Source organism: Pocillopora verrucosa, chromosome 1, assembly GCF_036669915.1.
Source record: "Pocillopora verrucosa isolate sample1 chromosome 1, ASM3666991v2, whole genome shotgun sequence".
Taxonomy (NCBI): domain Eukaryota; kingdom Metazoa; phylum Cnidaria; class Anthozoa; order Scleractinia; family Pocilloporidae; genus Pocillopora; species Pocillopora verrucosa.
This window is the reverse complement of record NC_089312.1, coordinates 24303329-24317889: the sequence shown is the minus strand read 5'-3', so window position 1 is coordinate 24317889 and position 14561 is coordinate 24303329. Positions and strand designations below refer to the sequence as shown.

Here is a 14561-nt window from a genome sequence, read left to right as displayed (position 1 = left end):
CTACGTGGGTTGAAGTGTAAACGGAGTCATCATAAATATATATAAATATTACGTACTGTGACGTGCTCTTTCTTGCTCTTTCAATTTATTATAAGTAGTCTGGACATTTTTAACCTTTACCGATGATGTAAACTTTCTCAATCAAGTTTCGATACAAATAATGGCGGCGGCGAATTCTACTGCGATATGCGAGGACTCTTCTGTGCAGACGGCCGATGTCCAAGGAAAGGTTAGTTTAATTATGGTCAAATATCAAGATTAGTAGGTGTACGTAAGAACTTTTTTATGATTTTGGTTCGTAAAGTTTATTTTCCACCATTGATTGATCGCATTAATTGTCATCTGTTGACTTACTGTCTTCAGGTGGTGTTTAGCCAAGATGGCGTGTTCGTGCACACTGCTGTATTAACTGCTACACAGGGTGCCAACATTATTCCCGGAATTGTCACAATTATCGAAAAAGTAGGTGAAGATTCGCTCTCACGTAGTCCTTACTACTATGGTACCTTGATATATTTTATGGAGACTCATTTCAAAAAAATTAAAGTATTTCCCGTTGCCTGATGTCGATGTTTCCTCAATTAAACTGTCTTGTAACCTCTTACAGTATCAGTCATAGAGTTGTCATTGTATTTTTTTGTTTCCAACCTGTCGTATCAACGGATTTTTATAGGGGTATATTCTAAAAATTCGTTCTATAAATCATCTTTACCTCCAATCCCCATATCACTCTAATTATAGTTGTACAAGACTTAGGAGACTTTTAGTTGCAGTTGTCTATTTTCCAATAGTTTTATTATGAAACCATTTCCTGATCTCCACCCGTGAATTGACCTTAAGTTGCAAGCCCCTTTTTATTGGATGAATCATTCAAGCTGCCATGGAGTAAGGAATGTTAATGCCATCCCACAATTTGTGGAAAAAAAACAAACTATGTGACCTGGCTAAAATATGGTTCTCAGGGTCAATTTAGTTACTCAATAAGTATTGCATATGATATATATATGTTATTTGCCGGCTGGGAGGTCGGTATGGTGAAAAACTGTGACCTCGGTCACAGTTTTTCACCATATGGACCGACCCTTAGCTGGTGAATAACATGTTTATCTTTTTTAAACTTGACAAGATTCTTTCCGAAAGAACCCGAATGATTTAGGGCTGTAAAAACGGCAAGATCTTCCATAAACTGAACTATTTTTGAGCGAGCACCTGGTTAAAATAGAGGTGATACAAATTAAAGAGAGATGCCTCACAGAAACATTTTCATTTCAGCAACAATAAAGGTGATTTAAAAGGTTTCTTAACAAACTTTGAAACATTATTTTTACAAGTATCTGTCACAATCTGACACCTGTCAAGAGCACGTAAGAAAAAAAAGCGTAAGAAGATTTAAAAAACAACGGAACTAGTTTGGCAAGGACTTTCACGACAATGTTTTCTTCAAAAACAGTCAATGATCTAATGGAAAGCATTATTTGCTCTGATCAACGATTCATTCATGTTTGAAGATTTACCTCTGTTCATTAAGGAAACGGCGAGGAAAGTAATTTTGAGTAAATTCAAATTTTTTAATTTGAAGTTGTGAGAGTTTGCTCGTTTGTTTGCTGCAATGGCGTTTGTAAATCTGGTCTTTCATCCACAAAACTTAATTCGAATGGCACACTCCAACGAGACACAAGGGGATTTAATGCAGCCTTTTCTCAATAAATTCCTTCAGTTTCTGTTGTCCAATTAAGGGTACAAATGTCCAAATTGAACGGACTTGGAAAGACTCACCGGGAATGTATATTTGTTGTAGAACTGAAATTAAAACTTCTCTGACTCGCTCTTTCACTACAAACAAATTGTTTGAGAAAATTCAGATATTAAATGAATGAAAGTTCCATCGTTCAGTTAACTGTAACCAAATACCTCACGTTTTAACTTTCTTGGTATTTTTTGTGAACAATTAAAACTAATTGCAGATGGTTTATAGGCCACTTGTCAACCAATGTAATGATGCTATTGCTTACACAAATTAATTCTGAAACCAATATTTTTCTGTCAACCAAAGTGATTTGAGAGAGAGAAGAGAGAGGATTCATAAGTTATTTATTGGCTTGAGATAGTGGCCGAAGTGGTTACTTAAAAATACTGCCCAGCCGGAAAAACGAGATATATCTATGAAAAATGGTAACAAAAGTTGGGATGTACTTGGCGACTCATGAAAGCATTACTGTGGCCCGTGGGCAGAGATAGGAAAATACTGACTGGGTAAAGAACCAATCAGATTGCAGGATTTGTTACCGTGCCCTTTAAAAAAAAAATAATATTCAATACAATATAGTTAAATAATTTCTTTAATTATTTTTGACAGGAAAACAGCACATTTGTAGATTGGTCGCCTGCAGTGAATGAAGAAGAAGAATTTGAGCTAGAAACAAGTGACTATTCTGAATGGGATCTTGTCACTCAAAGTAAACAGGAAGGTAATTTATGATACCTGTATAAATTACAAGCATAGTTATTTGATTAATTATTACAAAAAAGTGTTTTTCAAGTTATGTTCTCTGATAGTTGATGTTAGAAACCACAAAGCACATCTACATGATTGTAGTTCGGCCCATGTGAATTTCAAAATTGGTGTTTGTAAACACTTGAATTTTAGAGCAGTCAAAGGAACTTTGCACCTTGGAAGGGTCTAGGACTGTTAAACAACTTTGAGGAGACCGTATACATTCATTTGTTAATCATTGTCTTGCATGATGTACCTATAATCTACAACTCCTTTGCATTGGAATTACCTGCTTCGGGGTTGGTAAACTTTTGTAAGAAATAAAATGCAAAACTAGCATTTGTGGCAAACATGTTTTGATTGACTTGTTGTATTTAATAAATGAAAGTATAGTCATGCATCAATTGCTTGAGTTGTGGATCTACAATATTCCCAATCAGTTCACCTTTTAAAGACCTATTTTTAACCAGTATGCATCAGGCATAGCATTGACAATTGGTGACCATTAACTTGATGTTGACTATTCCAAAAGCTTTGGGAAAACAATAGAAGCTTTGCTCTTGTGAAAACTATAACAAAAACAGAAGCTCGCAATACATACTGGCCAATGGTAGGTCTTTAACCACCAACTCCACTGAGAAGTCTTGTACCAACACAGATGGATTTATTCTTAATTTTTCAAGATCTTAACTTGTTTTGAGTTTTAGAGGTCAGTTTGTTTTACATCTCCAGTGCCAGAGATTTGAGTGCTACTCTCTAACTTTCAAAATACTGAGTGTGTAGGCCCACAATATGCAAATTGCGTTGCATACTCAGTATGTCATGCAGGCAGTGAAGGCATTAAAAGTGTTCTCTAAATGACTTTTTGATGTTATTTTTGGTTGTTCGTGGGCATTGTAAACAGATGGAAGTGTCCAGAAGAGAAAGAGGATATCCATGTATGCCATTCACTTCAATGTCTCAGAGTTGCACTCTATCAGACGTTCTGACCCAAAGTTGGCCTGGTCTTATGCTGTATTTATGTTAAAAAATGGCACCACTCAACCAGCACTCCATTTTCACTCTGGGGGTATAAGTGAAATGATCCGTCGCCTACAGAGATATATATGGATTACAAGGTAGGAACATGTTCTATGACGTGTTATTACGCTCTTTCAAGTATTCTGTTTTTTTCTTCCTTTAATCTTTCAATCTTAACTTTTTTTCCCAACCATAATTTTTTTACATTAACCCTTTTGATTTGTTTGTTAGAATCAGGGCGTGAAATTGTGCCTAATACAGGCGCCAATGCAACTAAATTTTTTGCTGTGGCGACTAAATCCTGAGAACTAGCCACTAAATTGGCAACTAGAATGCTTCATCATAACCATACCTAGAGATATAGTGAATTAAAAAGATTTGCAACAATAAATCCACAGCAAACTTCCTTGTTAAGTTTGTTTCCAAAATGCAGCATATACATCTTGATTGATGACTAGACGCCATCTTGGATTTAGGTGAGCCTGAATGCTTTTTACTAAAGATCTCGTCTAGAAAGCTACGTTTTCGTTAAAAATATGAGCGATTGACATGATGAGTCTTTACGGTGTTGTTGTCGCACAATAACTCGTTCGCGTCTTAAGCTGTTATAGTCATTGGTGATGTTCACCAATGTTCACCGATGTTTAAGCTTCTGTTTGATGTTCACCAATGTCCAATGTTTTTTTACTAAATATCGTTTAATTTTCTGTATGTTTAGCTTCTAATAAGTTGTATTGGATTGACGACCAACTCGCCGACGTCTCTACTCGATTTTATACGTCGGCGAGTTGGTGTCGGCGAGTTGGTCCGTCGGCGAGTTGACCGTAAACCGGTGAGCCTGAATGTTGCACATCATCCATCCTAGTGTCCACTTTGAAGAACCATGCAGAACTTAATTTTAGAGGGTCTATCTACGACACTGACAGTGTAAAAAAAAGGTTTTTCTTTGTCTTTAAAAGTGGCGATCAATTTTTTTAATTGGCTGCCACTTTGAAAATTTTGGAGCCGAGTGACTATCAGAAAAAAAGAAATTAATTGCATGCCATGTAGAGGTTGGATTGCCTTATGTTATGTGAGATAGTCCTTTTATATCTGTGCATTCTAAATCTTGCTTTTCTCTTTGCCTTTATGACTTCAGATCTCCACACAATCACAAGTTATTTGTTGTGACAGAGGATCACAATGCACTAATGAAATCTCTTGATCATCTTGAGTTGTTCCCAAAGGATAATCTACCCCATCGAGTACCAGTAAGGCTTTTTTTTACTGACATTAGTCATTAAAACTACAGAAAACTGCAAATTTAGAAGAATTTAAAATAATCTTAATTATTGATATCTGTGGACCTGACGTTTGAGCTGTACATGTAGATGTCCCTCTCCAACTATACACTCATTGTTTCCTGTTTCTCCTACTTACAAATCCTTAGTTGTATTCATAGTAGAATAAATAGATCAATGTCAGTATCTGATAAACTGGGTACCCACCCCCCCCCCCCCAACCTAACAACAGTCAACTGATAACAAGTTAGGGTTATGTTGGGTTAGGGAAGAGGAAGGTGGGCAGTTCAGATACTGAAATTGATCCTAAGATAGACATGCCCCCACTTGGCTGATTTAACTTATCAAGTCATTTGATTTAAGAGATTAAGTAATTTAAGAAAAATCTTAATAAGAAGATCATTAGTTGATCCAATACCAAATTCTCCAAACTAGCATCACAAGAACTATATGGCAGACAGTAAGGAGAATTACTAATGAGAACTTGGGAGTTAAAGGGTTAAGTGAAGAAGTCACAAATATTTGATTCATTTTGCACAGGGTTTAAAACTGGTGCTGCAGAGGCCCTGAAGTCTGATCTCACTTGAAACACTTAATCCTCCCTGTCCTCATCCATCTCAAATGCCCTCATTTTTCCTTGGCTAGTAGCACAATAAAGGTTGTGAAATCAGATGATGCAAAGTCTGTTACCAAGTAATATCTGAACCATCCAAAATTTAAGAGACAAATTTTCTATCCCTTAAACATGTTCTCAGATGACACATATCAGTTGACTGTTTCCTATGAGAAAATAACTTCATTAGTCTGTATAGGTGGCATTTAAACTGTCCCATTGCAATTTCCATTTATGCAGGCATGAGTCAACAACTAACCCATTACTGGTACTGCTTAGATTAGGTTGCTGAAAACCAGTCTAGATCTAGAATTTTTTTTATAGATAAATTGTTTTGATTAGATTGATGGTAAATGTGTGTGTTGTTTAGTAAGAAGTCATTATTTTCAACTGCTTTTTCAGTGGCATAAGTTACTCCACAGTGCATATTATGACAGCATGGATGCTTTGTCCAAAGTGACACGTTATGTGAGAGATGTTTATGTAGGCTATCAGGAAGGAGTGGAAGGCACTCAGGAAGAAGAACAGGAGAATGGTCTAAAGAAGGAACCTGAGTTTGAAGATCTTGGGGATGATGCCAACCACTCTGATGAGACATCTGTGCCAGGAAAGGTTCAATAATTTTTTTCAGATTTGGCCTTTTAAAAATTCATTGCCACCATTAATGTGAACTTAGTAATGACATGAGCTCACCACAGAGATCCCTGTAGCACAGTGTTAGAGTGTTGGTACAACATTGCAGCTTGCAATCTAATAAACATTTGGAATATTCAAAATACTTTTGCATATATGAAGGAAAAGCATTTTTGAATGAGAAATTAATTTGTACCTTTTTTGTGTGGAGAGAAGTAAATAATGTTTTTTCCGCATGAACAATATGCAGCGAGATCTTGGTGAGGTTCCAGAGGTGTCACGAGGAGAACCAATGAGGCTTAATGAATGGCAGTCATTCCTGGATGATGTAGGGCGAGTCACTGATGTCAAGAAGCTTAAAGACAGGATATTTCATGGGGTATGTGTTAGAAAAGAATGCAGTCTTTAAAAAAGTTAAAGATTTATGACCATACTGATAACAGCAAAACCACCTTGCATACAAACATGCTTACTGCAAAATTATATGAAATATTTAAGAGAAAGATGATATTAAAGAACCCTCCTTCCTTGTGGAAATTGCATCTTTCAGGGTATTGATGAGTTAATTCGTAAAACAGTCTGGCAGTATCTGTTGGGGTACAAGAAGTATGGTTACACTGCACAGTCACAGCAAACCCTCTTTAGAGGGAAGGAGTAAGTGGAAGCCTCTTCAGATAAACTTCATGATGTTAATACTTAGTTGGTGTAAGGAACTTTCATAACTTTTTTTCGTAGTGGTACTGGGAAGGTATATGTATGCAGCCAATCTTCAACTTGGACATGTGTACGTAGCTTCAGAACAACCAAATTGAGTTTGGTATCTGGTGGCCAAATACCAACAAATTTCCTACTATTTTCCTACCTTCTTTGGGCCAATTTCATTATTTTTCTTTTTGTTGTTCTCAAGGGAAAAATATAAAACTATGAAGTGGCAGTGGCAGTCCATGACCAAAACACAAGAAAATAACTTTTCTGAATTTAGAGAAAGAAAGCATCTTGTAGGTAAGGAAGTACAAAATGTAATGGGAACCCTTCAACATCTAAATTTTTTAGTTCATGTTGCAAGCATTTACTTGCTACAGAAGGACACTGATGAAGCAAACATCTTGTAATCCTCATTCTGTCCTAGTGCATGTACTAAAAATGGGTATGTTGTCAATTGAAGAGAGTTCTCTGTTTCAGACATTTACCTGACTGACATAAAAAGCCAGGCTTTTCAGATTGTTGGTTTTGGTTTGTATTAAAACCTACATGTAACATACATAAATGAGTCTCCTATAGGGCGCCTGGACTAGCAATGAGAGGTTTTAAATTGTTTTAAAGCTCTTGGTGAGAGTTCTGGAATGCGTCAGCTGTCCTGTGAATATGTGTAGCTATTACTATTTGGGATGTGTTGCTTCACCATAAGGTCCTCCTCTGGATTCAGTAGGGAATGAAATCAGTCTAGGGCTGTTAAGTCATAAAAGGGAAAGATTATTACAGCTTGTTAGTTCTTTTACAGATAAGGATGTTTCACGGACAGACAGAACACATTGCTTCTACTCCGAGGCCAACCATTCCAATGTGAAGAAACTCTATGACATTCTTCTCACTTACTGCATGTACAACTTTGATCTTGGTAAGTTCAACATTTCACCAGCTCGTAACGTTATATATGTATCTTCTCTTTTGTTTGAAAGTCTCTCCCTTTTCCAAAGAACATGACGAAGTTCTTTAAAAGAAATGCATGACAAAAACTGTGTATCTGCAGAAGAAATAAGTTGTTTTAATTTAATGAATAATTGGGAATCTATTCTCCCCAACCTTTGTGCTCACTTCTTTGGATTGTTTCTACTGCAAACGGCTCGCTATTTTTATGTGCTAGGAAGTAAAGAACAGGAAGTAGCAGAGATTTTTGTTGCCTGTTCCACAATCTGAAGATGGGGAAATTTCTTTACTAAGCCTTGAATGCATCTTTTACTTTCCAGGTTACGTACAAGGCATGAGTGACCTTCTTTCTCCAATATTATTTCTGATGGAAGATGAAGTTGAAGCTTTTTGGTGTTTCGTGGGCTTCATGGAAAAAGTGGTAGGTGCTAATCCTTGTGGCCCAGCGCTCCAAGTTACGACTGTGCCGGTCGACATAATGACGACATAGGGTGTTTTGGTGACTATGAAAAATGAAACAGAAACAAAATTTTTCGTGATAAAAAACAAATGGGACTGTAGTCATAAAAAGTGAAAACCGTTCGATTTCTTCAAGAAGTAGAACACATGGAAAATGTCCAAAACAAAAATTTTTACTTTTGACTGATCCAGTACGTTTAAGAATCACAGATGAGAGCATATCACATGGAAGTGATCTTTGAATGTACAGGACCTTTGTCAATGAATGCACAAAATAAGGGAATAGTTTTTAAGTAGCTCTGGACCTTGATGAATCAAAGTTGTCCAGTAGTAATAGAAAATCTCTTAGCAACTGATCTTTGGGGTCACCAAGTAAAACAATATTGGTGACTAAAGTTTCATTCAAAGTCGCCAACTGAACTCCGTGACCAGTTTTCGGCGGTCCATTACAAATGTAATAAGCAATAACGTTTTAAGTGTTACGGTCCAAAATTTTAAAGTGAAATGAACATTAATTTACGAAATTTTTTTTTTCATCGCAAGATGTTATTCAACTAAGCTCCGAAGGAGTTTTTCCCTCATTTTTCAAATGACATTTTATGGTTAAAGCACAGCCCTGATCATTTCAATATAAATTTTTGACTTCTTGTGTTTGCAACTTCTTTATAGGCTCATAATTTTGAAGAGAACCAAGAAGGAATGAAAGCACAACTTCATCAGCTGGCTGTGCTACTCAAGTTCGTTGATCCTCATTTCTACAAGTATCTTGGTAATTCACTCTTACGGTGTTTTTGTTTCCCTGTCAATTTTTGTTGCAGCTGATTCGAATGCATGACCATTTACCTCGTATATCATCGATGGTATTGCAGAAAACATGCAGTCTTTTTACTACGACTAAATTCTTGGGTAGCAGTACAAGTTCGTTGACACTCAAGGTCTCGCTCAGTTTTTATTCTTTTCTTTTTCCGACCAACACCTGCTTTCCCGGGCGCAACATTCCTTTTCGGCCACCCCACCTTTGATACTTTACCCTTAAAATCAAGCACGTAGTCAGGGAAGTTTTCAGTTCAATGTGGCCGGAAACCTGGGATTACATTGGCTTTACGTCAGTTTGATCTTAGTATTTGATTTTTCTCCTTGCAACAGCTATTTAATCAATTAAATCAAAAGCTAAAACCAATGACAATTTGGCTGCCTGCATTTCCCACGTTATTGGCCAGTTAATAAACGTATGTTTTTCAGTTTAAATGGGTTCCTTGAAAATTAACCTTGTTGCGATTTGCCGCTCTGATCGGGTCGGTCAAGTTTGGTCTGATTGTAATCTTTCCAAGGCCCTTTAGAGAAATTGCGCTCCTGAGCAAGCAGATGTCTCTGAATGGAACAGGAAACGAATTTTCTTTTAAGAAAATGCACGGGGAGTGCAATGAGATCGAGATATAGTTTGTTCTCTGGAAGATTACATTGTAAGATACTTTGCAGTCTATTCAGAGGTTAACACTAAAAACCGTGTGATCTTTTTTTCGTCGACAGAAGAGCACGATTCTGGTAATTTATACTTCTGCTTTAGGTGGCTTCTTATTTGTTTTAAGCGCGAGTTCTCCTTTCCAGATATTATGACATTATGGGAGGTGAGTTCTTAAAGGAAAAATGTGCTAGCCAATCTACTTCAAAACTCTCCTATCCTGTGGGTCAGGCTTGGTTTGAAAGACTTACCTTTAGTTACCTTGACTTCAGAATTACAAGGAGAAGACCAAAATGGCTTCCCTCCTTTAACAGCATTTTTTCTTCTCTATCTTTTATCCCAGCTTAAGCCACATTTCCTGTTAGTTCGGATCGCGGTCCGAATATTAAAGTCAGAGTTTATTTTTCTCCTCAGACGTTGTGGTCACAGAGCTTGTCGCCAAATTATCACCTGATTGTTTGTTTGGCGATCTTGGATAAACACCGTCACATTATTATGGAGAATAGATTTGGATTCACCGAAATTCTTAAGGTACACGAACTACTTAGGCAAAGAAATTGTCAACTCGATTTGAAGCTAAGTTGTGCTAAATTGCCATCAACAGCAAAGGGCAAAGATACTGATTTATCTTATTATATGGGAATTTATTGTCGTTCATATACCGATCAGGTCATTGGGGAATGCGAAACCACCCGTTGAATGTGTGGTATGAGTGTGTGGCCCTTTCTTAATTAATCCTGAAATTTGTGACTCGAGTCTACATACTTTTTATTCCAAAATGTATTGCTTAGTGCTTGCTTTGTATACATGACTGTCGGTTAAAATTGTTGACTGTTCCTTATCTTAACAGTACATAAACGATCTGGCTTACAATATAGACGTCCAAGAAGTGTTAGTAAGAGCTGAGCAAATCTGTCTCCAGTTGCTTGTATATCCTGATGTACCCGCAGAGGTGAAAGACATACTCACTGGCAAGAACGAAGCCATGATGACTCCAAACGTGGAAAAAACAGACCCCTTCCTCATGGCACACAGTAGACATATGGTACATTTACTAGATGGCTGTGGGCTAGGCAAAGCTAGCTCACCTTTACAGACTTCTAATCTTACTGCTTGTGACACTGACGAATCTATTCATGTGCTTCCTTCAGACAATGAAAGTACTGAAGGCAGCAATGAAACAAGAATGAATGATTTGGATAGGGCTTCCTCCAGATCAGGCAGGGCTCAGGTTGCAGGTGAATCAAACGAAGTCCAAATGAATGACTCTGATGATGAAATTGTGGTGTTGTCTGAAGAGGCACAGAATATATTTTAATGGTTGAGGACGAAAGGTTACTTTGATTTTTAAAAAAAAATGTAACGATTTTTAACAAAATCACAGCAAAGCCTTCCTGGTGAGAAAGACGACTGCCTATAATATGAAGGGACCTTCTGTTAAGGCCTAAAACAATGAGAAACTTGGCTGTGGTCAGACATCGCTCTTGACACAGAGTCGTGGAATTTCTCTCTTCTTTTTAATTCCTTCCTGAACACCGAAGTGATTTCTACCACCGATCCAAGTCTGTTAATCCCCAGTTAATGATGGATTACCTTTTGAGAATGAAGTACGCACGCAGGATGAAGAGGAAGTTTTTAGTTACTTCAAGGAAAACGATGGAGGTTTTATGTAAAGTAAAAGTGTTGAAACAGTCCTTTAAAAACGCTTTGAGGAATTGTCCTGTTTGTTAAAAATAGTGGTCAAAATTTTTGTTGTCATAGCCTATTTTGCCCAATTCTGATATCGCTGATATAACTTTCAGTCATAATCATTTGATAGAATAGTGTTCATTTGTTTAATTTTGTTGGAAGTGGGTCGTAGAGTTACAGAAAGCATTGAATTTGAGTTATTGAGCTCTTGTTTGGGTAGAATGATGTGCTCGAGGCTTTTTTAAAAATAGAAGTAAAGATGTTAGGTAAATGACTATGCTTTTATTTGGTTGCTGACAATAGTTATTCAATAACGTAGTTTACAACCATATCCATCCTTAACTCTTGTGATGTGTGTGCCAGCTCGCATTTGCGTGGGATCTGACTCTCTTGGCAGCTCTCAAAGATTCTTGTGATCTTAAGTCTTCTTCGAGCCGTGAAGTTTCTTCTCACCTAGGATGACTAAAGTCATCAGCACAATTCACTCATGGGTCAAAATCACGGACAGAGCGCTTGCTTTGCTCGAAACACAGCTGTGCAGTCAAATTAGAGGGGTGGCAAAACCTGTCAGGTCTATGGGGAATTCGATGTTTCGATAAGGTCAGCCAAAAGCTGATTGAAGATTTTGATAATAACAACGCGAATTTAAACAATGCGGGAAATAATGCACGGAGGTAAGCTCTGTTCCAGTCTCCTTGTCTGCATATAACACTTTCACGCGCGATTTACTTCAGGACAACTCGAGGATGTATAGCTCATAGAGACGTGGAGCAAATGTTTAATTAAACTGGCTCAGGGGAAACTCTAGACTCAAGGTAATCCTCAGTCCAAGGGTGAGCGGGTCAAAACCACGTTCTGCCGTGATTTGTGAAAATCAGAAGAAGGTATGCTGTTACATTTTACGTCGAGTAAAAATGGATGGTATTATCGACATATAGGGAGGTGTCAAGGTATTTCACGTCCTCCTCAATGGATATTTTCGAATTGGAAGAATACTTTTCGTTCAATCGTTCGAATATAAAATGTAGAACGGCCCTCTTTCTTATCTTGCTACGTGACCTGACCCATTGGGTCAGCATTAGATTCCATCCACCAAAACCACCTTGGTCGAGAGGGACTGAGATGGAATGATGGAAAAAAATTACGAAGCTACGACAACTTGCCGACTTATCCCGATGACCCAAGTGTATTATTTGTTTGGGAAATTGCGTCAAAACTTTTTACTAAAGAAATGGTAAGTATTAATTTATTGTTCGATTGTAGTATTATAAAACATTTTACGCAATTTTATGCAGATATTTCACGTATTTAAAAGGTGCTTAGATGTTACGTAGTTTTGGTGGATGTCATTAGGGAACATCCACCAAAACTTTGACCAAAACCATCAACAATATATTTTTTAAATTTTATCTATAGCCATTGTTAGATGTTCAGGGAGACAAAAGATTTATACCACTAATTAGCAGTTAGTGCTCTGGCTAATTATTTTTTATGGTACACAATCGCTGACCGACCAAACGTTCATAATGATTATCATAACTCTTAACACATAGAATAAAGTGGTTTTGGTGGATGTTTCTCTCCATCCACAAAAACCACCACAGAAATTTCTGCTACTTCCTTACAGAAGACTGATGTGACCTGCTATTTGGAGTACATAACCACAATCTATTTCTTTGTATGTAGAGATATTTTGGAAAGTTCTTGAGTCAGCACCTTTTATTATTGAAACCATAATCATAACATGGTGCATAACATAGAATACAAAAGGTTCTGGTGTGGTAATCATGTAATCTTGAAACAGGAGAGTTTTTAACTGACTTAAACTGATTTAAACAAACATTTGCAACAAAATTCCAGGTCCAGAAATTTCTTCCACTATTTCCGCCAAAATCATAACCTTTAAGTACAACAAATCAGCACATTAGTAATTGTTATCAGGGGTCTGAAAATCCTATAAATCTTTCACATTTATTTCAAGTAACCTTTAATTTCACATGGATGAATAAGTATACACTCAACATGCAGAATGTCTTACAGTTTACAAACTATTTCCCTTTTTATGGATAGACAGTGAAAGGCCTTTGCCACATTGGTGAATCAAACCATTGTATACCATGCATTTTGTGATAATTGTTTGTTTTTGCTCACAATACCCAGAAAAATGGAGGGGATAAATTTAAATAGCAAATTCTATGGTTAAAATTAAATAACATTGGAAGATCAAATTAACTTTGTACTGTTTAAAATTCAGTTTTGGTTTCTTGCTTATTCCAGCCTCTTGATATTCAAAAGCATTCCTTGTCATTTTTGTGTTCTTCTGTGTACATAACTTGAAAAATAAACACAGAGAAAGGAAACCACAAATGATTAAACTTGAAGCTAAAGCAAAGTTTAAGTTGAGCCATAGCTGATCCAAATACTGAGCACTTTGTATTGTAACCCATTTAGCAGTAAAGTTTATCTATATGTCTGCCAGCTTGTCACAAGTCTTACCCCTCTCCTTCAAAAGTCTCTATAAATAAATTTTTCTTTGTGGTCCCTAATTGATGATTAGTATATTACAGCTCCTCAATTTTCCTCTCTCAAGTCAAGGTTACTCTAAATTTAACAAAGTAATGGACTTGATAAAACTCAAACTATAACTCAGCTGGCTGCTACTTGCAACCTTAATTTCTAGATATCAGTATACAATAATCAATATGTTATAAATAAGAACCCTAATGCTTAATTTTGCAGTGATCACCTTCCTCCTTTTCATTTGCAGACCAGACTGGAACCTCTATAGGTGTGTTTGCTTGTTTTGAGTGGGGATGGAAGAAAAGGAGTCATGCCGCATATCTGATTTATTATCGCATTTGTTCTGTTTATACATGAGTAGAACTACCTTGTTCTCTGAAAAAAATAAAATTTCTCGCATTTTTATCTGTGCTTCGCAGTCAAACTTCCTTGTGTCTTGGACAAGAAATCTTATTTTCTTGAAAACAAAATCTTTGTTTCCAGCCTTCTGTAATAGGTAAATATAACAGTGTAAGATGAGTGACAGTGTATTTCTCAAGTTATTTTCTGGAATGTGACAAAACGGAAGTGTCATAGTGTGATAAGGAGCAAACATATGATTGCTTGATAGAATGCAAAAAATGCAGAATTGCATATATTTTCTCCTTTGTCAGCAGCATATGTTAGTGAAAAGTTCTTACAATTATTAACTTCTAAACCATCTTCAATTTAGCCAAGATTGAACTGTTATCACGTTTGTCATAA

At 36.7% G+C, this 14561-nt stretch overlaps 1 protein-coding gene and 1 long non-coding RNA gene across 2 annotated transcripts; one reads left to right on the top strand and one right to left on the bottom strand.

Annotated features, from left to right (window-relative positions):
• On the top strand, window positions 1-11571 carry LOC131796838 (TBC1 domain family member 17-like). The gene is made up of 15 exons (XM_059114442.2): window positions 1-229; window positions 364-462; window positions 2357-2468; window positions 3399-3612; window positions 4653-4764; window positions 5810-6019; window positions 6291-6419; window positions 6591-6694; window positions 6948-7042; window positions 7542-7658; window positions 8008-8108; window positions 8816-8915; window positions 9677-9774; window positions 10023-10139; window positions 10459-11571. The coding sequence occupies exons 1-15, from the start codon at window positions 161-163 to the stop codon at window positions 10924-10926; spliced, it is 2145 nt and encodes a 714-aa protein (XP_058970425.2). The 5' UTR covers window positions 1-160; the 3' UTR covers window positions 10927-11571.
• A 1678-nt stretch (window positions 11572-13249) lies between these two features.
• Window positions 13250-14125, bottom strand: LOC136278871 (uncharacterized). Its single transcript, XR_010716605.1, has 2 exons — window positions 14044-14125; window positions 13250-13629 (listed from the first exon to the last, which is right to left on the bottom strand). It is a non-coding gene; the product is annotated as an uncharacterized lncRNA (long non-coding RNA).
• Window positions 14126-14561: the final 436 nt, after the last annotated feature.

What these genes read in the sequence shown, in the direction of transcription:
- LOC131796838 (XM_059114442.2), top strand. Translation starts at nt 161, where the DNA reads ATGGCGGCGGCGAATTCTACTGCGATATGCGAGGACTCTTCTGTGCAG. An exon ending in CACTCAAAGTAAACAGGAAG is followed by an intron (nt 2,469 to 3,398) that starts GTAATTTATGAT and finishes CATTGTAAACAG; the next exon opens with ATGGAAGTGTCCAGAAGAGA. An exon ending in TCATTTCTACAAGTATCTTG is followed by an intron (nt 8,916 to 9,676) that starts GTAATTCACTCT and finishes TTTCGTCGACAG; the next exon opens with AAGAGCACGATTCTGGTAAT.